At 33.2% G+C, this 25,266-nt stretch overlaps 1 protein-coding gene, 1 non-coding gene and 1 pseudogene across 2 annotated transcripts in view; 2 read left to right on the top strand and 1 right to left on the bottom strand.

Moving 5' to 3' along the window:
* Positions 1-25,266, top strand: part of GRIK2 (glutamate ionotropic receptor kainate type subunit 2) — a 432,031-nt gene that overhangs the window by 252,171 nt on the left and 154,594 nt on the right. The window contains exon 13 of the mRNA XM_090280821.1: positions 21,192-21,415. Within this exon, the coding sequence (XP_090136947.1) occupies positions 21,192-21,415 (224 nt within the window). The remainder of the gene's footprint in view (positions 1-21,191; positions 21,416-25,266) is intronic.
* On the bottom strand, positions 19,474-20,037 carry LOC150007529 (small COPII coat GTPase SAR1B pseudogene; annotated as a pseudogene).
* LOC150007530 (U1 spliceosomal RNA) lies at positions 22,011-22,172 on the top strand. The gene has a single exon (XR_016512223.1). It is a non-coding gene; the product is annotated as a U1 spliceosomal RNA (small nuclear RNA).

Below are 25,266 nucleotides of genomic sequence, written 5' to 3' on the forward strand. Positions count from 1 at the left end.
GCATTATTTAAATCTTGGCAAAGTTCAAAAGGAGCTCAGCGATGCACAGTGAGAAATAATGTGCACCCCTTGTTATCCTGCTGAGACCCTTTGTTAAAAGTGGGTTTCTACATTATTTGTAAGTTCACGCAGTTGTAACCCCTGCATTACTGCCAAGAATAGCCATAGTAACAAAACAACTGGTCTTTCTTTTTTCCTGTCAGTCTGTCGTTATTTAAACAATTTTTTGAGTTATGATGAATCTTGTTTCCAGTCAGTATTTTTAACTTTTAACAAGACCCTATATAAATTATGTTACATCTACACATGTAGATGGGTCCATTCCCATACATCTCTTTATATAAATTATATATTATGGTTTGTTATTCAGCTGATGTTGAATTTTCTAATTAAAACAGAATATGTAGTATACAAGTGAATAATAACAGTGTTCTGATATGCTCTAATATTGCCTCTATGTAAGTCATGGTGAACAAAACAATAAAAACAACTTCACTTTTACAGTTTTAAATTAATGAGTACAACATTATATGCGCACACACATTTGTGTCTATATTTATTTATATATGCACACAGTGTACACTGTGTATATATGCCTATGAATATATACAAAGAGTATACATGTGTTTTAGTATATACTAAAAATATTTTTAAAAGAATAAAAATATCTGAATAAAACCAGGTACTGTTTGAATAAAATTCAGTGTATTGTCACGTTTAAATGTCAATATGAACTTTAGTAATTTAATAAACGGTTGATCATGGATTTATTTTTTATCTTCACTGAAATCTATCTTCAAAATATTATTCCTTAGTACATTTTCATTCTATGTTGAAAGATATTCAGTTCACCAAATGCATGTTGATATTAAAATGCCTTTAACAACCAGTAGGATACCTCTGGAGTCATACAGATTTCCAAATCCCCTTGCATTTCTTATCAGAAGTGTGATCTTGGGCAATTTATGTACGTTCCCTGAGCCTCACTCTTCACACCTAAAAAGGGCAGTGAAGAAAGCATGCTAAATATTAAATGGCATAAAACATATGAAGTGCTTATAATAATGCTAAATATGCTAAGTATATTTTAAGTATTCAGTGAGTGTTAGCTGTGGCTTATTTTTTTTTTTCCTCATAAAATATATAACAAAATATCTGAAATGAATGAAAACATTAACCAGGTTTTGGTACCAGGGTTACGTTGGCTTCATAAAATGTGCTAGGAAGTATGGCCTTTTCTTTAATATTTTGGGAGAGTTTGAGAAATATAGGTATCATATCTTCTTTTAATGTTTGGTAGAATTCACTAATGAAGCCATCTGGTCCCAGATTTTTATTTTTTGAAAGGTTTTTAATGGTTGTTTCAATTTCCTCACTGTTGATTAGTCTATTTAGATTTTTCAGTTCTTCATGGTTATATATTTCTAGAAATTTACCCATTTCTTCTAGTTTATTGTTTTAAAGACATATAGTCTTCCATAATATTCTAATGGGAGCCTTTGTATTTCTGCACTGCCTCTGGTAACTTCTCTTTCATTTCTGTTTTTGTTTATTTGAGTCCTTTCTCTTCAAATTTATTGAGGCCAGTTTTGTGAACCAACATTTGGTCTATCCTTGAGAATGCTCCATGTAAATTGAAGAAGAATGTATGATCTGATGTTCTTGGATGAAAGACTGCAAATATCAATTGTGTTCATTTGGTCTACTGTGTCAATAAAGGCTGATGTCTTTATTGATTTTCTATTTGGGTGCTCCATCTAGAGTTGTCAATGGAGTATTTAGGGCCCCTACTATGATTGTGTTTTTGTCTGTTTTTCCCTTCAGTTCTGTTTGTAGTTGCTTTATCTATTTCAGTGCTCCCTGACTAAGTTCATACATATGAACTGTCATGTCTTCTTCATGTTGTGTCCCCATTATCATTATAAAATGTCCATTTTTGTCACTGTGTCCTTTGGTATCTTGAAATCTATTTTGTCATATATAAGTATGGCTATACCTGCTTTTTTTATGGATGCTGTTTGCTTGGTGATTCACTTTCTGCTCTTTCGTTTTGAGTTGATCTTTGTCTTTGCAGCATAGAGTGTCTACAGAAGGCAGCATATGGTTGGGTTTTGGGTTTTGATCCAGTTTGCTACTCTGTGCCTTTTTATTGGTGATTTCAGTCTATTTACATTTGGAGTAATTATTGATGTATGAGGATTTCCTACAGCCATTTTATCTTCTGTTTTCTGGTAGCTCAGTGCTCCACTAGTTCTTTTCCTTTGTGTTTATGTTTGTTGTTATAATTAGGCAGTATTCCATAACCCCCGCCCCCATTTCCTTCTTCTCTTTAAAGTTATGCATCTCAGTTTGGAGATTTTATGCGTGATTACCTGTTGTGGACTGTGACAACAGGGGTCCGTGGCATTGCAGATGAGGGGGAACAAATGCACATGGACTCAGTGAATCCTGTGGAGAAAAGGGACAGAGTGGCCACCCTCTAGGTTAGAGAGCACCTAAACCCTTGCCTAGACAGGCTTTTTATTACCGTTCTCAGGGAATTACATCCAAGAGAGTCATAAATTATCATACTAAAATTAATTTAAATGGTTCTAGCTTACAGAGAAAAAAGAAGATAATGTTGTGTATGCAGGGGGATGATAAGGATAGGCAAGCTGGCTACATCCCATCCCTGAAACAGCTCAGAATAAACCCTAGGAAGTTACTTCAAGGTTATACACTAAACATCTGTTGTTCTCAACCTTAGGGTAAGAGAGTTTTAGCAAAAGCAAGCTTTAAAGCAACCTTGATACAGTGCAGGCCTGATTTCCACAGGATAGCAGATCTGTAGGCCTGGCTCCTGTGTGTCGCCTCATGCCTTTCAGTTTTCCAGGCCAGGGCTGAGCTACATTCACCACTGCCACGTGGACCGGTTCCCTATAATTACCATTAAGTTTATGAAAAGGAAAGTTTTATATATACAGTAATATTTTTTATTTTGAATACATCTAATCTTCACCCCCTTTGCACATTTATACCTCTCCCCTACCCCTTTTATGTTTTTGTTGTCACAAATTATCCCTATTTACACTGTAAATTTGTTGGTCATTTTACTTGTAATTTTGTGATCTTTTGTTCTCTGCTTCATGTAAAATAAGCCCTTTCAGTATTTTCTGCAGTGGAGATCTTCTGTTGATAAATTTCTTCAGCTTCCGTATGTCTGTAAAAGTTTTTGTTTCTCTTTTATATCTAAAGAATAACTTTACTAATATATTATTCTTGGCTGGTGATTTCTCTCTTTCAGTAATTTGAGTATTTGGTATCACACTCTTCCAGCTTGCAGAGTTTCTGCTGAGAAGTCTGATGGTAACTTAGTTGGCTTTTTTATAAATAGGTTTCTTCCTTCTTCTCCCTGGCTTCCTTGAGAATTCTTTTCTTATTCATTGATTTTTTGACAGTTTTAATACAATGTGCCTTGAAGAATGCCTTTATGGGTTGAAGTAATTAGGTGTTCTGTTTGCTTCTTGAATTTGAGGATCTAGTTCTTTCCGTAGGTTTGGTGAGTTCTCATCAACTCTTTGTTTGAATAGTCCCTTTGTTCCCTTTGACATCTCTTCTTCTTCTGGTAAGCCTGTTATTCTTATTTGCTCTTTTTGATGGAGTCAGTTCTTATAGAGTTCTTTCATATTTTATATGCTCAAATCTCTTGTCTTTTCTCTGCATCATTTTTAAGTTTCTATCTTTGATATCACTAATTTTTTCCTCCATCTTGTTAGCTCTATATTTTCTATCCTCGCTTGTTCACCTTCAGTCTCTTTTATTGATTTCCTCTTCTACAGAATTTCTATTTGGTTATTTTCTAACCCTTTGAGTGCCAACGTTGCTGTGAGCGATGCTGACAAAATTTCCCAAAAGTGTCAGCGTCGCTCACAGCGGCTTTTTACAATGGCTATAAATGTAAATAACAATGGAATAATTCATATTTTATGTTTTCTTCTCTTTTTTTTGGTACCTCAGGTTATATATTGATATAATTTTTTCTCATGTCGATCCAAATTTTGAATTATGTATGGCACTCAAAGGGTTAAGATTTCCATCTCTTTGTTAATCTTTTTTTTTTTTTAATTTTGTTTCTGAGTTTATTATACTGTCTATCTCTGCTTTCTTGCATCTCACTGCATTTTTTCAGAACTAAAATCTCTACGATTATTTTCTGGAGATTTTAAAATTTTCTTTCTGAGCTTCCATGTTATCTTGGTTATCCTTGGTATTTGATGGATTCCTTCCCTATCTAGGCATCTGTGTATAGAGATGCAGTTCGCTAATAGATTGATAAGTATTTTTATTATTTTCTAGTTGGTGCAGTAAATAAATTTTCTAGATCTTTTACACTTTTCTGGCTTTTCCGATCTCCATGGGGTGGTGGAAGTGGGCCTGGGTTCCCTGGGAAGTTGGGCACCTTCCCTGTGATCTGCTCATTTTGGACCCAGGGCACTAACTCCACAGGGGAATGCAGTGGCTGAGGGGGGTCCAAGTCCATGAAATTCCAGAGCGTCCACCACAGTTAGACACTGCCCACAGTGCAGCCTCCATGTGTGGGGCTGGCTAACTGCGGGAATCAGCTGCTTCCTTTGTAGCTTTGTCTTCCCAAAATGGTGAACAGTGGGCCTCTATGGTGGCCCTCCTATGCGCCTCCACCTGACCCTGGGATTAGCATGAGAGTACTCTTTGCTCAGGGAAAAAGTGTTTCCGTAGTTCCAGTTCGTGGGTTTGCAGATAATGTGCTCTGCAACCTGACCCAAAGGGTGGGAGGAGGTGAGCTCTGGGAGGTGGCTGCCAGGTGCTGTGGGTTTGCTTCTGTGTCTGGAATGCCAATTGCCAGACAATTGTGGCTCAACCTCTGTGCTTTGTCCCGGTCCGCGTCACTGGATTCAGCCGCAGCTCATACTGCCGACTCCTGCAGCAGTGCTCAAATCTCTTTGCTCCTGCCACAACTTGACCCTCCCCTCTCTGGGCTTAGCCCTTCCGTGAGCTCCACGTTGCAGGCCTGCATCAGTGGCACCTTTGCGCTCTTCCTGGTTTGCTCCCACTTGCCCACTTCTAGATGTTTCAGTGTGCATGCACCTCTCGGACATGTTTATGTGTTGAGAATCCTTTGTTAAATTATAGCTGTTTGAATTGTTGAAACTTCAGGGGATAGACCAAGTGCATCTCTCACACTACCATTTCTCTGAAGTCATAAATCCACCTTTCTTAGAGAGATCTGTCCATCTCCATGGACTTCAAACTTCTTACTTGCTCATTTCTGTGGGTCTCTCAGCCACATAATATTTACATAGGACTATAATTACTTCATAATAATTATCATAAGCCTTAGATTAATAACTCAGAAATTCAACTCTTATCCTTCTTGCTTATAAGTTCATTAAACCCCAATGCATTTGCTTTTAACTCTGATACTCACATGTTGATTATTTGTTTCTGTATATTAATTCTCTCCTTTCCTCATATTTCTCCATAACCAGCTTAGTGTCTATGGGATATTGTTACAACCATTCTCTTCTAGTACCAAGTTTATTTTTCTTCTGTTGTTTTATAGCTTTTACCTCCCCAAAACTTGATCCTGTATTAATGCCAGTATGTTCTTCATTCTATCTGACTTAGAAGAGTAAACTCGGATGGAGGAAATTCACAAATTGTGAGATGTGAAACCATTATAAACTGATAGAAACCCCAAATAAGCTATCATCCTGCCACAACTACTAGGAACTGTAGTCACCAAACTTACTTATATTCTGATTTTAAATGTTTTTTTCTACTTCTCAAGTCTAACAGTCTAACTTTCTTCTTATCTTGAAAACCTGTTCTGCTTCCAAGAGAAATAGAAATCACTAGATTAGAATGTCCTATCTCAGTTTCCCACCATCAAATTGACAAGGACTGCTTCATTAGCTCCTGTTCTTTTCTCCTCTCTTCTAAGTCTGATGGAGAAATTGTCATTTCTCATGCTTAAGGATACTTTTTTCATTTCCAGCTATCTGTTTAGAAACTTTTAGACCTGTGTCTCTCTGCTTTAGACATTAAGACTTTTTGTCTCCTAAATTATTTCCATTTGTATTTTTAAAAATCATGATTTCTCAACTTAAAAAATCTTTCAACTTCCAGCCAATGTTTCCATTTTGTCTGAAGCAAACTTGTTTACCCAGTTGGCTGCACTAGGTATTTCCATAGGCTCACATCTTACCCATGATAATTTTCCAACTAATATGTCACCAAAAATTGTTCTACCATGGTTGGGTGGTTCAGTTGGTTGGCACATTGTCCCACACACCAAAAGGTTCCATGTTCAATTCCCAGTCTGGTTTACTCACTTAGATTGTGAATTTAATCTGTGGTTGAGGCACACACGAAAGGCAATCAATTGATCTCTCTCTCTCTCTCTCTCTCTCCTGCCTTCTTCTCGCTCTCTAAAAAAAAAGAAAAATTAATAAAAACATAGCCTTGGGTGAGGATAAAAAGATTGCTCTGATTAATATCTTTAACTTGTTAAATTCAGTGGATATATCCCAGGCTTTATCTTATTTGATTTTAAGAAGCTATTTTCTCAACTCACTACTCTGTTCTTGAATTCTTTCACTAGCTCCTATAACTTTCCCCTCATTTTCAATTGCCTTTCTTAGGTCACTACTTCCCAGTTCTACTTCCTACCTTTAAGCCTTCTGACTAAGTTTTAAGTGCAATAGAAAGAGTGTATATTTTAATAAACTTAAAAATAATATTGCCTTATTTCTTGTCGAGATGGTATGGTAACATCAAACTTCGATTGATACTCATAACAAACATGCAAAATACACAGAGTAAGCCTGACAGAAGTTATGAGCCTCCAGCCTCTTGATCCAAAAGTAGGTTATGCTGGTCTAGAATTATCCATGGATTAAAAGTGCTCCATGTAGATTGATTTCAGTATAAATATTGTTCTGAAAATAAACTATTAAAATATAAAGGACTCTTTTGTTTTGGTTTTATCCTAAAAAACAGCCAATATATTTTTTATTTTTAGAGTAAGAAAAATAAACTTCTATTTCATAAGTATTTTAGCTTGAATAATTCAGAGAGAGCCTCTGACATCCAGTAATAAATAAAATGTTGAGTAAAATACTATTATATGACAAGGCTACCAATTCTTACATTTTTCATATGCACGTGCATTTTTCCAGGATTAAGAGAAAGCTATAATCAATCAGATTCTCTTTCTATGAATGTGAAAACAAAATTTTGAAAAAATAATAAATTATAAAATATTAGATATCTATGATTTCAGAATTATTGTTGTTATACCAGTTTAAAAATTCACCTAAAATATATCTCATTGTAAAGTAAGATGTTTCCATTTTCTCAACTATGAAATAATATGACAGGATCTATCAATCAGTATTTATTGGTAGACTAGGCAGAGTGGAGATGCAAAGCATTTAAACATGATCCTTCCCAGAACTTAGATAAAATTCTTTGAAGCAAGAAATGCCCAGAGTGACTTTAAGAACACAATGACTTGTATGAGGAAGAGATCAATGGTGTGGTTAGGAGTAGATTCATGGAAGACTTGAGCATTAAAACTATGAATGAGGAAGACCAGTATGTCAGCCAATAAGCACAGATTCTGAGTTCATTAGTAACTCAAACTTTCCAATCACCAGCCACAATTTGCTTCCATAGTGGGTAGCTCCAGTGAGGGGTATGTTTAATCTACCAGTCTATAGCTTTCCAAATAGCACACCAAAATCCAGGCCATTGGCAACAGCACAAGTTGTGTTAAGTTTTAAGAATGACCTTGAATTCTTCTCACTAATAAAAATAATCACATTCAGTTTTGTTTCTGTATAACTAGCACTGAGGTTGGATAGCGGCAGAGCCCAGTGAACACCACCATGTTTCAACTTGTTACTGAACCAAGCATAGCATTTAGAAGATAAATATATAACCTCTATGCATCTAGAGTCCTATTAAGTCAGCAGCTTTATTTTAAGCTGTGAAGTGTGAGACAAAATTTCCCCAAAAGTGATTGCTACCTGTTTTCATGTAAAGCCAATATATTACAGCTGTCAGGCAAGCTGAGATTTTGAATATACTCTTTCCATTCGATAAGTGAAACTTTTGAGGTCTTCCTACGTTGTTAGTTGACCTACTTCAAAACAGAACTTTAGAGCATGGAGTGACAAGGTTTCTGTGAATCGGGTATTGCATTCCAACAAGTACCTAGTTGCAAGCTAATTGCAGCTTTTTTAAAAGGGTGTACATGGTAGCCATGTCTAGAAAGTGATTAGTACAGAACTTGGGAGTAAAACTTCAGGTACAGGACACCAAAAGAAAAAAAAATCAATAGTCACAGGACTTATAGTTCAAATAAAACTTTTATATGTGTATCTCAGTATTTATTTTCTTAAATATAATAATCACAAAATTTTTATTTACTTTCTTGATTATAATTAATTTTTGTTTTAAATTGGGACTTACATATTTTTAAACTTTTTTTATAAGGTTACTTTATTTTATTTTATTTTTATTTTTTATTTTATTTATCTGTTTTTAGAGAGAGGGGAAAGGAGAAAGAGAGGGAGAGAAACATCAATGTTCAGTTGCCTCTCACGTGCCCCCAACTGGGGACCTGACGTGCAACCTGGTCATGTGCCCTGACTAGGAATTGAACCAGCGACACTTGGTTCACAGGCCGACGCTAAATCCACTGAGCCACAGCAGCCAGGTCAAAAATGTTTTTGAATTTGTCATTAATTTATATGTCTTACAACTCCTAGTAAATCAAGTAAAGTATAATAAGTCTCCCGCTTACTATACTTTATTTAGTTGAATTCAGTTTAGTATTATATGTTTCTATATTTACTAACATTATCATTGTCCACTACATTTCACTGGAAAAATAAAAAATGCTACCAAAGAGGGCATGCTAATCCTTTCTTGCCATACCTTGATTTATTTAACCATTCCCTTTTGATGCATATAGACTAATTTATAGTTCAGATTATAGATAATTTTGGGGGAACACCGTTGTATATCAGTCTGTTTCTGAACTTAGTCATTTCTTAAAAACTCTGTGTGTCATTGCAGGGTTAAGTAAGCTGAATATATTTAAGGCTCTTGCAAGCTGGAATAGTTGGTGGTTCAGATTCATTCAAAAGAAAAGTTCTTTGCTTATGATTTCTACTTTAAATTTTTCTTTATCTGCTATTAGACACTTAATTTTGTTGTATAGCCATTTAAAAATAAAAATCATTTTGCCTGGTTTTAAAGAAGAAGAAAGAAGAAAAAGAGGAAGGAAGGAAGGGAAGAAGGAAGGAAGGAAGAAAGGGAAAGAGGGAGGGAAGAAGAAAGGAAGGAAAGAGGACTAAAGAGAGGAGGGGGAAGGGAAAGAGAGACAGAAGAGGAGAGGAGAGGAGAGAGAGAGAGTGAGCAGTTTGGGTTAAATGAGGGACAGAAAATTCTAACTCTTATATTAGCGACTTTTTTTTATTATTTGCATCAACTTTTCTGCTATCAAACTCTATTACAACTGTTGCAGTTAATATTAGAAAAAAATGTTGCTGTTTTTCAGTTTTGTTATTTCTCCTTTATATTCAAATTTAACTGTGAGTTACTCAAGCATTCTTAAATATATGGTGATATGTTTTCAAAATATAATGAACAGATATAAGAATGGCCTCAATTTTTATTAATAAACATATGGAAGTGATCTCAGCTCACTTATTATACCTGAATTATTAGAAAAGTCAAATATACTGGGAGGAAATTGCTTTTCTCAATGATATTTGCAGAAAACAGTGACTTTGTTCTTATTAAGAGGAAATTTTTGTAGGCATGGATTATCAGGTAAGTGATGTAGAAGCGAAATCATGTTACACATTCAAAAACACTGTGTACAGTTGGGTTAACTGAGTTTTATTTCTGTTATTATTTATATAATGCTAAGTTATCACATCATGGGAATTATATTTTTCTTAACTATTTAATAGGTTGTAAAATGTTTTAACAAACTCTAAGGCAAAATTAACTTTTTCTTTTTTAAGTATATTTTATTGATTATGTTGTTACAGTAGTCCCAATTTTTTTTCTTTGCTCCCCTCCCCCCAACAGCCCCCTTCCCTCCAGCAATCCTACCCCCTTTAGTTCAAGTCCATGGGTCATACATATAAGTTCCTTGGCTTCACCCTTCCCTTTATTATTCTTAACTTCCCCCTGTATGTTTTGTACCAATCAATTATGCTTCTTAATCCCTGCACCATTTCCCCATTTCTCCCCCTCCCCCCTCCCACCTGATAACCTTTCAAGTGATCCCCATACTCATGACTCTGTTCATATTCTGGTTTGCTTAGTTGGGTTTTGTTTTTACTTTTTAGATTCAGTTGTTGATAGTTGTAAGTTTGTTGTCATTTTAGTGTTCATAGTTTTGATCTTCTTTTTCTTAAGTAAGTTCCCTTAACATTTCATATAATAATGGCTCGGTGATGAAGAACTCTTTTAGCTTTACCTTGTCTGGGAAGCACTTTATCTGCCCTTCCATTCTAAAGGATAGCTAGCTGGATAGAGTAATCCTGGTTTTAGGTCCTTGTTTTTCATCACATTGAATACTTCTTGCCAGTCCCTTCTTGCCTGCAAAGTTTCTTTTGAGAATTCAGCTGACAATCTTATAGGCACCCCTTTGTAAGTAACTCTCTGCTTTTCTCTTGCTGATTTTAAGATTCTCTCTTTATCTTTCACCTTTGGCATTTTAATTATGATGTGTCTTGGTGTGGTCTTTTTTGTGTCTAGCTTGTTTGGGACTCTGTGCTTCCTGTACTTGTATGTCTATTTCCTTTGCCAAATTTGGGAAGTTTTTCTTCATTATTTTCTCATATAAGTTTTCAATTTCTTGCTCTTCCTCTTCTCCTTCTGACACCCGTATAGTTCATATATTGGCATGTTTAAAGTTATTCCAGAGGTTCCTAAGCCTCTCCTCATTTTTTTCAATTCTTGTTTCCTCATTCTGTACTGGTTGACTGTTTTTTTCTTCCTTATCTTTCAAATCATTAATTTGAACCCTGGTTTTCTTCCCTTCTTCATTGGTTTTGTGTGGATTTTCCTTTGTTTCACTTGGCATAGGCTTCATTTCTTCCCTTACACGTCTGCCATACTCAAGCATATCTGTCAAGCCTATGAGCATCTTTATCATCAGTGTTTGGAACTCTGCATCTCTTAGGTTGACTATCTCCCCATTGCTTAGTCTCCCTCTGGAACCTTGATCTGTTCACTCTTTTGGGCCATACTTCTCTGTCTCCTCGTCTTTACAGGCTCCTGTGTTTGTTTGCCTCTGTGTCTTAGATAGAGCTGTTGCTCCTGTTATGTTGTAAAGGGTAGATCCTTAGGTATTTCTCAGTACAGGATGACCCATTTCACAGTGCTGTTGCTCTGTGTATGGGTAGCGGTCAGAGAGGGAACAATGCCACCTGCTCATCACTCAACCCTCTTCCAGGCATTTCTCCCACCTCCGTATGGGACTGTTGCCTCTCTAGCTGTTGCCCTGGCCATCATTCCCAGAGTGGGTGGGTCTGCAGACGTTCTTGGAACATGGGGGCCCTTCAAACAAATGGACTCTGCTAAGAGCCTAGCAGTTTATTCTTCTGCCTCAACCCCCACTGGTTTGCACAGTCAGAAGCAATGAGGCTCTTATTTTCCCCTGGTGCTGGGAACGTGAGCTGCGCGGCCTGGTCTGGGGTTGGGAAAGCTCTCCATGTGTCCCTCCCAACTTTGCAAAACGTGTGACTGCAGTTTTTGCCAGCCTGCCATTGCCACTGCTGCCACATCTGCTGCCACCACCACACTGTGCTCTCTCTGCCCCGGCTCCGCCCTCCTATTGTCTGGATGGGTATGTTTTTTTATATCTTTGTTGGACTTCTATGCAGCTTGATTTTCTGGAACTTCTGGTTGTATCTAGTTTTGATGTAGTTGTGTTCCTTTTTAGCTGTGGAGGGGGACACAGTGTGCCTGTCTATGCCTCCATCTTGGCCAGAAGTCTCCACAATTAATTTTCTCGCAGTTGAATTTGAATAGAATAACTTAAAGAGATCACATTTTTAGTGTGAAGATAAGAAAATAAATAAAAATGCTAACATTCTATTGTTATGGAAAAACCTATCAAGAGAATGAAATAAGAGGTGTAATGATGCAGTTTTTTTCTTCTAAATCTGACACCTTTTGTTTTTGGTTGGCGTGTCTTTTCGTGTGGTGTTTCCTACTTCTGTGGGATGTTTCCTGGAAAGTATCGAACAGAAGGTGAAATGGGGAGGTGATAGGGATGGTTAGACACATGTGCTGTACTCAAGCACACCCAGCTTGTTTCCACCTAGAGCCTTTGCAATCACAGCTCCCTCCACCCAGACTACTCTGCTGAGACCTCACAGGGCTTTATCCTTGACCTAACAAGTCTTGATTAATGTCAACATCTTGGAGAGGTTGTCTTTATCCATCTTATTAAAAACAGTGCTTTCATTTTCTTCCAGATCAACTTCTAATCCTCTTACCCTGCTTTATTGTCCTGCATAGCACTCTGAAAGTACAACTTAAACATTTTTTCATGTTTACTGTCTGTGTTCTTCACTTTGTCTGTGCTTTCCAGCATTATAAGCATCTAAAACAGCTCCAATATCCGAGTAGTTACTCAGGAATAAATATTTGTTTACTAAATTAGTGAATAGTTCAGTGATGAATTGTTGAATAAATAAGTGAATGAATAACTTCAGATAGATGGTAATTGCCTCATACCTCAAAATTTTTAACAAAAAATTGAATAAATTTTTATAGTTAAACATTTACAAAACTTAATTTAAAAGTACAGATTCAGGGAATTCATTACTTATGGGAACCATAGAAGACATGTTACAAAATATTTTTTGTTAATTTAAACCCTTGTGTATCCTATACTTTGTCTTGGGCCTGGGAATAGTTAAACTTTGATAATGCTTTATCAAAAAATATTTGTTATTGTGACAAATGTTCAAATAATTTTTTTTCTAAAATTCTTCTAAATTAGCTAATATTCAGTTTTAAAATAAACTGATCATAATAGGAAACCCATAGCATTGGTTATTTACAGCTGTTATAATTTACTTATTATTTAAAATATATATTGGAAATCCAATGTGATTAATCCATTATCCACTGAAGAATGATATGCCAGGTCAGAATTGTAAGTTCATAATTCTTTTAAGAAGGTTTTTTGTAGTTCATAGTCATTCATCTTCATGCTAGTAGTTGTTTTTTGGTCCACTGGTTGTGTTCGTGTAGCATTTAAACTGAGAAATGTAAAAACATTAAGTAGAAAATATATTGGAGAATTAATAACATATACCAGTAACAAAAAAATTCTGTTAACGTTTTATGATTTCAAAAAATAACCTGAAGTTTTAAGTAATATTTGGGGTTGCTTCTAAGTTTCTGTGTTACACAGAAATTTGATTAAGAGAAGCTATCTGTCATGTATCTCTTCTCAAGTACCCATATATGCTTGATAAATATATAATAATATTTTAAAGTTTGAATAATGTCATAACTGTTTCCTCATTTTATGTATGTTTAAATATAAGAATTATAGACTGCAATGTAACTTTCATATTTAACTGATTGTCTTTGGTAGGATTAAAATGTTTTTCCTTATACTATAATTTTAGAAGACATTAATTATTTTAAAATTAATAAATCTGTAATGCCCAAAATCTGAAAGAGAAAGTGAGACCATTATTCAGTGTTTTTCCCATGAATAATGAATATACTGAATGCCACTTTGGAATGTTGCTATTTGTGATTTCAGAATATTTTTAATAGTTTCGTTTTCTTGAAATTAACAGTGTAAAAAAAAGTCAATTTCTGTGAACTTTTTTTCCCCCAGGGGAATTTATCTAACTCAACTAAGATATTATAATTTGAAAGGAATATATTGTGACTATTTTAGTATAGATTGTGAATATTTATAAACCATCCAATGGAGAGTTTACAATGAAATTAGATCTGGGTGGGAATAAAATAAAACAAAACAAAAACACTTAATGCTTCCTCCACCCTCAAACTGCCAAACTTTAGAAATATTTTAGAGTCATGATTCTTCTGAAGAATTACCAGTTGAAAAGTTTATTTTTTATTTTGTCAGTAATGGCACATTTGGTAGATTTAGTCAATATTTAAAATTATCAGCAGGCTTACTTAAGCATTAATAAAGTAACAGCTGCTGAAACAACAACTGTTGTTAGCAATAATGATAGTTTTATTTGTTTATCCATTCATTTTAAAATATCTACTAATGACTACTCCATTTCAGGCACTGTGCTAGACAGTGGAAATACATAATTGGACAGAAAAACCCTACTCAAAAGGAAATTACATTCTGTTGGAAGATAGGTGACAATAAGTGATATAATTTCAGGTCATAATAAGTTCTGCATAAAAGGAAAACATGATAAGGAGATGAAGAGTGAAATAATGAGTAGTCATAAAAGATCCCTTTAAGCGACTGACATTAGAACAGACACGTGAATGAAGTGGGAGAATAAATAATCCATGTGGATGTATAAGAGCTAAGCTTTCTAGGCAAAAGGAATAGCAAGTATGAAGACTCTGAGACAGAAATGTGTACACATGTTTAAAGGTTAGTAAGGCAGACAGAATTATTGGAACAAAAGTGATCCAACCAAGACCAAAAGAATGATAGGATCTGTTGAGGTAGCCAGGAGCCATCTCTTACAGTAATTTGTAGTCCAATATTAGATTTTATTGCATATGTGCTAGAAGTTATTAGAGGATCCTGAGCAAGATGCAATAATCTGGTATGTGTTTTCAAAAAAACTTTCTGGTGTTTGAATGTAGAACAAACTCTATCTAGTTGAGAAGAATGAAAATAGGAAACCAATAGGAGGCCTTGTTAGGAGTCCAGGAGATGTGAAGGAGTGACTAGGTGGATAATAGTGGAGGTTGTTTGTCATGTGTCCAGAAAGTGAACTGTTTCTTAAAAGTGCACACAAAGGCAATGTGTTTGTCCACATTTTACATTGCAAAGAGTTTAGGAAACTGTGAGCTCACTTAGAAGTGACATTAATACCCATACTTAACTAGGTTAAGTATCTTGGTTAAATCAGTTTAAGTATTTCTAACTTATTCACATTCAATTGTTGCTTTAATTATTTTATACACTTACTAAGGGTTTCACAATATTGTGGAAAAGAACTCTACACATGAAACTGTTTTTTTTTGTTGGTAAATTTCAAGAACTATCAAAAGGATGCTTAAGAGGTTTCACTGACCAGATCATGTATATAAAATAATATCATTATATTCTTTGATTACTAGGAGCTCATAAATGTTCTCTAGATGATCAAATTTGTAGTCATTGTGCCATTTATGAAGATATGCTTTGTTATCTATTTTTGTATTAGATAATTAAGTATTAGACCAAAATGTAAAGTTACCATTGTTCTGTGAGATTTTAATTAATCAAAGGACTCCTGTTAGCTATATACCTACATAAAAATAATTATTCTGTTCTCCCTAGATGGTTAATTCACTAGAAATTATGTTAAGTTATAAATAAATCTTATTTCTAGAGTAAATCCAGAAAAATGTTTAATTATAAAATTCTGTGTGATTTTCTTTGAGTATTTTAGTAAGTTAAATTGAAACTGTATTCAGCAAACATTTATTAAGTAGTTCTAGGTGTCAGACTTTGTCCAGTGCCCTAAGGATGTGAGATTAATCATGACCATAGAGATTAAGTTAATACTTATTAAATTAATAAGGTAGTTGCTATCCAGGCATCTTTGTGAAATTTCCAGGAAGGAATGCTTTACCATTCCCTGTAATTCAGAGCTATGTGCTTTAACTGAAAGAAATGCTTGCATGTTTCAAAGTGCTTATACTCTCATAGGAATAGAAACAATACAATTACAGTGATATGTACATTCAATCTTTCATGTCATATTAGTTGACTTATATGTGGAAGGATCAGAAATAACATATTCTATTATATGGTTAAGTTTACAAGTGCTATAAAAATTCATTTAGATCATTTTGGGAGGCTGGATGAGGGCAGGGGAAGGGATAAAACACACAGATACAGACAACAGTGTGGTGATAGCCAGAGGGAGAACAAGGTGGGGGTGGTAGAGTTAGGCAAAGGGGGGATTAATGTGGACAGAAAGAGACTTTGCTTAAAAAAAAAAAAAAAAAAAGGAAAAGAAATTAATTTAGAATAAGTTAATTTTTATATAATGTTCAAGAGAGAGGGAAAAGAAACAAAACTGTGTCTTAGAGACTTTGTATAATGGAGAAAAGGAAAGATCATTTGGGGCCAGAAATACAGAAATAGTATAGCAGAAGATATGGTTATGATACATTTGCATGCTTGAACAAAAAAAATAGTGAATTTGATTAAGTCATATTGGAAGCCATATATTTTTTTTCATGGTCTCACAATTCTGTTTTTTGCTTGTTTGTTTGTTTTATCTGAAAAAAGGAAATCACACTGCAAATCTCGTAGAGCTTTTGTGAGCACTTATGGAAGTGCTATGGGCAAAGAACACAACTCAGTCTTGGCCTATCATAGACCCATTCAATGCTACTATGGTACTTCTTTTTCCTGATGCTGACACCCTTCCAATTCAGGTCTTTGTCATCTTTGATTCTTCAAGTTTCAACACAAGTAAAACAAGTATAATGGTTTTCTAAAGACTTTGCTAACCCAATCAGGCAGATGTAAGCTCTCCCTTTTCTTTGTACTATTCATATGACATAACAATTTACTTATTTTTCTTTTGCTGAAATAGATTTTTTAAACAATTTTGACCTCTGACTTTTTTCTAATACATGATTACTTTATTCTTTAAAGTAAAAATCAATTACTAAATCTATTTTCATTAAATCACAACCTGTTTCTACAGAGGTAAAAACTTCTTGATTTTGTTTTATCATCAGGCTCTTTTCTTCCATTAGTTAGTCTTTAATAATATGAGATTGATTAGAAGATACTACATCTATCATTACAAACATGTTTATTTTGACATTTTGATTAGATTTCAGAATGATTATATTATTAATAGACTTCTAATGAAGTTAGATCTTATTTATAGAGTACACTGTTGGGTATAAATAAATATTCATTCTTACTGCTGCAAGATAATCCTGAGGATCATTTAATGGATTTAAAAATATATTTGGTGTGCAATTAAAGATTGCTTAATTTGACAATTGGTATTTTACAAGTTTTATGTATTTTACTCTTAATAGTAATGGGGATGTAGTTTAAACAATGTGTTGTTATTTTTAAAAAATTAATAGACTTTAAACAGAAGTTTCAGGTTTATAGAAAAATTATATGGAATGCAGAATTTCCATATAACTTCTCCAATCCTACTTCCCTATACACAGTCTTTTATTAACAGCTTCCATGAGGTGTAGCACTTATGTTATATTTGATGAACTGTTATTGGTGCCTTATTTTTAGTTAAAGTCTATAATTTATAATTTTTTTATTTGTGTTGTACAGTTTTATAAGTCTGGTATTATGCACCCACCATTACAGTTTTTGTAGAGTAGATTGACTGCCCTAAAAATGTTCTGTGTTACACCTAGTTATTACTCCCCTGTTCCCTGAGCCTTTGGCAAACATTGATCTTTTCAGTCCATAGTTTTGTCTTTTTCAAAGTGTCATATAGTTGGAATCATGCTACATCTCCTTTAGTGACATATCTTTCACTTAGTCATGTGCATTTAGGGTTCTTTCATGTATTTTTGGCTTGATAGCTCATTTACTGTTATTTCTGAATAATATTTCATTGTATTTATGTACCATAGTCTGTTGATCCACTTATTTTTATTAAATGTTTAAAACTGTTTATAGTTTTTATTTCAAGTGATTAGTTTCTTTTATAATTGAAATTATTTTACTATGCAACATTTAAGGTTTTTTTTTTAATTTCATATTTGGAATCAAAATTTTCTTTTAGGTAATTCTAAGTACATTTTGAAATTTAATATATGTCTTGTCAATCTTATTAGTGTATGCTTATAGAATAACTTTTTTGGAAAAATGTATCCATTTTGTTTTTAATATATGCTACTTGAATTGTTTCTTAGCTTCTGTTAATACCTATTTTGAATTAAAATATTTTACCAGTTCAAAACATATTCACTTATATGCTTTACAGGTGATAAAATTTTGCTTTTCCTGTGCTAGGAAGAGGGAGGTTACAAAATGGCACAATGAGAAACTGCTTGCTATATATGCGTTCAACCCCAAACAGAAGCAAACGACCACTTCATGTTGTCCACTTTTTTAAGCTGAAATCTTTGTTTCCCTGACAAAATTGTTTCATTTTTAAGCCATCTTTACTTCTTTTCTTTCATCTCAGAGTATGTGCTCCTTCTTCTGGTGCAACATACTCTATCTGCCTGAACTCTGTACCTATCCTCCAAATTCTCATGGACTGTAGTCTGTTAATCATTGCATTTGCTTCTATGTATTTCCATTTCTGTCTACAAACTCTTGAATGAATGAATGAATGAATGAATGAATGAAGTCTCCATGATTTTGTCTCTGGTTTCTGAAATACATGTCATCATTGCTTCTAGGTATTGTTTTCTATAGCTTGATTTTATGTCTATTTCTAATGTTCAATTAGCTCTGTGCAAAGGAACAAGTTTTTAACTTCTCATGAATTCAACTTTCTTATCTGAAAATGTGATTAATAGTTAGATTATGTAAGGATTAAATGTGACAATTAATATAAAGTTTTTTACCACAGTGCCTGTTGCACAGCAAATTCATAAGGTATATTAGTAGTTATCATTAAACTAATATTTTTTTGATTATGAATATGAAATATGATGATACTTAACCCAGGACCCAGAGGACCTACTTTTCACTACTTTTCCTTTTTTTCTGGCCAAACATAAGGGTTTGTTTTATTGCATGATGTTTTCATAAAAAAAAATATTATTGAAACCTGTGAGGCATCATGCAATCATTAATAAGTTAATTATTGACTCTATGTTTAAGGTAAGTGGATATATATTCTAACATTTAAAAACTAGTTCCAAAAATGTGCATAAAAATTTAACATGATGAGCTTCTAATTATGGTCTATATTTATAGTTTTATGTTGTTAAAAAGTTTATCAAGTGTACTGCTGTAGAGTAGCTTTTTATAAATGGCACTGGGGGTCATGTCAGATTACAGACTGTAAATATTAATTATCTTTATGGAATTAGAGAGCTAACATTGTGATATTCAAACTTACATGAATCAGTTTCTAATTCTCACTCAAATTCAATTAATAGGTTAATAATCTAAAACACATGTCTCCTTTAATCAATGAAAGTCTACTAAATTCAAATTATTCATGTTAAGCAATCAAGTTTTGAGTAGGCCTGAATGGCGAGACCTGAACTCAAGGTTGGTTGTTGTTAAACCGTGTACTGTGCCATCCAGCAAAACCTTCTCTGTAACCTTGTCTTATGAGCACACTGCACATGGAAAGTTTCTAGGGTCAGCCAGTCATTCGGTTCTTTCAGAGATATATTGCCCTTTTCTGTTGTCTGACCATAACAACCAAACATCTCTCGTAACTTCTCATCACTGATGGCTTATTCCCAGAATTAGTATAGGCACATTAGCAATGGTTTCAGCAGTCATTAGTGAATCAGGTTCTTCTTTTGTTTCTAGCAGCCTTTCATAGTCTGCATAATCCACCAGAAATATAATGCCATTGATAGTTTTTTTCCACACTCTTCAAGCTTGAACATACCCACTCGGATCAAAAGTTGTAAAGGTCATACCCAGAACTGTTTAGCAGCTCTTCTGAAGTAGGATATAACATTGAAACATGTCCAAGGCTGTCATGTGTAGAAAGTTGCTTCACTTGCATTATCCAATGCAAGTAGTACCAACTTATCACTTTTCTTATATAGTCCGAAAAACTGTAACACACTTCTGAAGCTACTGTAAATCCAGTCAAATATGAAAGACATATTTATATCCTGTAGGGTATGCAATTGAAGAGTACGCAATTTCTTGCTTAGAGTCAGCCCTACACCCTCTGAAATCCGACTACAAAACACGATGGCTGCTGTGGCCCCTGTTCATGTCAGCTCCTTCTCGGCGGGCGGGTTGCTTATCTCTCAGAGATACCCTATCCAAGCATGTGTGTCCTCTCTCTTTCCCCTCATTGTCCAAAAATGCACACAAATACACATCCAAAATAACAGTGTCGACAAACCTAACCGCTTAGGGAACTTTCTTCTATAAGTACTCCAACAATTCCTGAGCCAAGGAAATAGTATAGGACCAGTTTTATTCTATCTACAATGAGCATTTCTTCTATATTGTCTGAAAACTCAGTATGTTTATGAAAATAAAAGGAATGTAGAAAATAAAAGGAATCATAGATAAGAAGAGATGCCTATGTTATTTTAAAAATTATAATTATTTCTTCCAATATATTAGAATTCAAGTTCATCCCTGACAGATGGTTATAGCATGATGAGTGAAAAGCATTAGCAATTTAACATATTTAAGCTACCATGAAAAATTAGCATCTTTATGAAAATTAAAAAACTCATTTCCTAATGCAATTCAGGCAAAGCTGAAAGGATTTTCATTAAATAATATAAAACAAATTAAAAGGGTAGGAAGAAAATTCAGGGACTGTAAACAACAACAAATTAAAAGATGATTTTTCACAATGTTAACTCTTTAAAGACTAAAAGTTTTTAACTGTACTCAATAGTGTTAAAACAAGAAAAAATGTTTATTAACTTCTAATGATTTGAGGTAGCTATTATTACCATTTAGAATTTAACTAATTTATGAAACTTTAAATGTTTAGTAACATAATTCAGGTATTGAATGTACAACTGTTTATTCAGTGTTTTCATCATACAATTTTTTTTCTTTTCCTTTATATTTGCTATAAATTTTGGTTTGCTAATCTAGAACCACATAGAAATGAATAGCAGAGTAAATCAATGTGCCAAGTCAGAGTAAAGAATGCTTTAAATATTAATGTAATTGTTACTGAGATAATTCTCAAGTGTCAAGTTTTGTTTTAATTTGGTTACTGCCTTCTTTCTTATGACTTAGAACTGCTTTTTTCTTTTTTTCTTTTTTATGTTTCTCTCTACAGAAAGCTGACCTTGCAGTTGCTCCACTGGCTATTACCTACGTCCGAGAGAAGGTCATCGACTTTTCCAAGCCCTTTATGACACTTGGAATAAGTATTTTGTACCGCAAGCCCAATGGTACAAACCCAGGCGTCTTCTCCTTCCTGAATCCTCTCTCCCCTGATATCTGGATGTATATTCTGCTGGCTTACTTGGGTGTCAGTTGTGTGCTCTTTGTCATAGCCAGGTAACATGCTCGCTTTTGTGATTTTTTTGGCAATTGTTACTTCCTTTTTCTAACTAATAATTGTCAAAAGTCACAATCAGTTTTTTTGTTTTTTTTTTAAATTTCCCATGGGTATGCTGAAGAACAATGAACTTTTAAGAGTCATGTAACTTATTAAGATGTCCTAGGATGCCTTTTGGGGCAGAAAGCATGCTGGTTGTGTCAGTAAGCCACACCTGTGGTAGAGTTTCCACTTTTTAATCAAATCTAAAAGCAGTCCTAATCACCATAATATAAAAATTATTTCATTTTTAAAATTTCCCTTGAACCAGAGAACTAAATATTAGTATGTTTTTACCAATTTGAATTAATAAATCAATCATAAGAAACTGGTAAAACTTAAAAGGTGGCTTCTTTTTTATTGAACCAAGTCTAATGGAAAAAAACAAGCATTTTAAGTATAAAAAGACTACCATGTTTTTATATATAAAATGTCATTTTTCAAAGAATAAATATATCACCACAAAATTTGACTTATTTTGTTGACATGTAGAGTTTATTTCAGTTAAAGAATCAGAAACTCGTATGTCTAATTGAAAAGAAAGTAGTTCTATCAATACTTAGCTGGCAGGGGAGATACCATAATAACAAAGGTAGTTTTTCAAGGTGAAGCTTATCCAATGCTCTCCGGATGAGCCGACCATGTGATTTCCGCAAATGTGGGAAACTAGACTGCATAATCTGTGCTAATGGGTCACTGCATTCACTCTCTCCCCAATCCCCCCCAAAAGAAAAATATATACTTTTATATTTACATAATGGCCTTTACAATCCACGATTTAGTTTAATTATGTTGCTTTTACTACTTTGTTGTTACCTTGGAGGTGGAAATTTGTAATCATTTTTCATTTATGCTTACCACACAATTAAATTTTTAACAGCTAGATCATTTCCATATAATTTAGTTTTTTTTTTTTTTTTTTTTTGCCTTAATTAAGAACATAAAACCATCCTTCAGGACTCAGAACACTGTTACTCTAATGAACATGAAAGTCACATACTTTGAAATTTTATTATCTAGTATATATAAAAAGATAGCTCTGAATTCAAGATGAATTAGAATTCTACATATAGTTCTTTCAAGTTGATAAAATTTATAATGTATGAGTTAGATATGTTTTCCCTATCATAAACATTAAATATGTATTTTTAAAATTATATTAAATAGGTTTTTCTGATCAATTTATTGCTAAGTTATTTGTCTTCCTGGAACTTATTATTTTTTACAATGAAGTCATATATATTTTCCCAACAGTGAAAAAACATTTAATTCACTCAATTAAAAGGAAATAAAATCAGTTATGGAAGTAGCATAATATTTTTGATATATTTTTATGTATTCATTTTTATAGTTATACACAAACATTTTGATATATTTACACATAATGTTTTACAAATTTATAACATTTCACCTAATTGGTTCAATAGTAGCATTTGAGTCTTTCAGGCAATTATCATTTATCTTTGACTGAAAACTTGTTTGGAACCATTTATACATATAACTTTTGCAGCTGTTTGACAGAGAGTGTTAACATTTTTATGTGAAGTTTCCCCAGGAGAGATTGCAGTATGACGATCTCAGGCTTTTAGCTCTAGCTTCTTCCATGTCTTGTAAAAATAAAATAGCCTCCTCATTTTTGAGCATCTTTGGACAAAGTACATCTTTTTTATGGTGACTAACAAAAGCCATCCTGTTTTAAATATATTCAGAGATATGAGTGCAAAAATTACAGTTTAAAGTATTCAATGGCTAGAGAACTTTGAAACCTGTCCAACAGGACAAATAAAAAATAAATATTGCAAAATATAGAAGAAAAAAATTAGAAAAAATCTGCAGGTGCACCTGTTTCTATTATATAATAACCAGTTAGATATCTTATATTAAATAATAAATAATATTAGATATTCTTGGTAAAATAATACATAATATAAAAATAAACTCTTTATAGATTTTCTCAGAATATTTTGTTCAATTCTCAGAATTATATATTTTTGTATAAACATTGCCAAGTTTTAAAAAATGCAGTAAAATTTCAGATTAAAAAAAATTATTAGGGTCCTTTTAAATTCCAAACTAAACTCCCAAACCAAATGAATTTATATAGTTAAAATCCACTCTGACATGGTATTGAGTTTTTGCTACCATGAAAGAAGTTCATGAATGCAAATACAGAAAAAATTACAAGTTCAATTGTAAAACATAATTACTTTTGTAATTTAAATGGAACCATAATAATTGTTATCATTTCAGAACAAATGTAGCATTTTCATTTTACCTATGAATAGGTAAAATGGCATTGAATGAAGTTTGTAAAAATACTTGATAGGTACTCAAATTTTTATAAATGCTATATTTTTAAATATATTATATTATAAATATATTTTTTAAAATGACATATTTCACTGGAGAGAAATACATGACTACAAAATAAACAAAGCATTAAGCAGATTGTTATCATTAGAATACCAGATTTGAGGTTTATTGAATTATCTGTTATATCATAGTATTAACAATATTAAGTTTATGATAAATTAAGGACTGATAATAATTGTTAGAATTTGTTTTTAGAAATTGAATTTAAATTTAGATTGCAGTTGTGATACCTTTTAAAGATTTTATTTTATTTTATATGGAAAAGATAATCTAAAAAATACTTCACAAATACTCTAAATTTTTTAATCAGTATTAATGAGAGATATGGTCTTATTTGTTTGTTTGGGTTTGGTTTTATAATCTCTGATCTCTTGCAAACAGTTGAATTATTGTTTATAGCATAATGACATAACCAGCATGCTTATCTGAATTAACTGAGAATTCTTATTTAGGAGTAAAGATGAACCTGAGTTACTGTGTTCTAGACAAAGAATAATGGCCTTATCCCAGGTATCCTAACAATAGCTCTTGGCTGGCAGAGGATTAAGAAGAAATCTTGTCCATTATAGACTTATACCTAATCATATTTGCTCCCAAATACTCTTCCCTCTTTCTATTGTTTTTTTCTTTGACCTAGGTATATTAGTTTAAAAATGTCAGTTAGTTATATACAAACTGTTTAGGGAACCCACCTTTTACACTAATAATGAGAGGTATTTCACCTTGCTTCAAATATTTCCTTTATAAAAGAACTGATGATATCGATACAGTAGATACTACTTATGACTCAATTTAAATTCCTATAATATTAAAGTTTTTTTTTCTTTTAACCATAGTTGTGTCCAAGACAACCAGAGCTGTTCTGAAATACAGCATGTAAATTTTACCCAGGGTTCTTAGTAGTTTTAGTTTGTTATACAGAGATGAATAACTCAAGACCAAACTTAAAAGAAAATAATGGTACACACATTTCCCTCCGACAGGATTGATGTAACCATATTTATCCACTGAGTATATGAAAAACATTGCATATCTTATTCTGAAATTGACATTTAAAAGTTAAATACAAATAAACTCTGGAGAAAAAAATAGTACTATACCAAATGTTGTAGAAAGGATATTATTTACAGAAAATTTTTAGGCTACTTAAATGAACAAATGAATATGGTAAAGTAGGAAAAAGAGTAAAAGACGACAAGCAACATTGACTTCTTTAGCAAGTATAGCAAATCAACAAATATTCAATGTGTTAAATAGATAACACTAATTTCTAAACAAAAAATATATATAGGTTTCTTGTGTATTTTTGCATTTAATTGCTTTGCATTATTTTTAGAATATTAAACTACTATTGTATTATTGAATCAGGGCACAGGGGATGCTATCCTTAGAATCTGCCCAAGGGTTTATTATTACTGTGACCACCAGAACATATGTT

The sequence above is a fragment of the Furipterus horrens genome, unplaced genomic scaffold (assembly GCF_987537825.1).
Source record: "Furipterus horrens unplaced genomic scaffold, mFurHor1.1.pri manual_scaffold_6, whole genome shotgun sequence".
Classification (NCBI taxonomy): Eukaryota; Metazoa; Chordata; class Mammalia; order Chiroptera; family Furipteridae; genus Furipterus; species Furipterus horrens.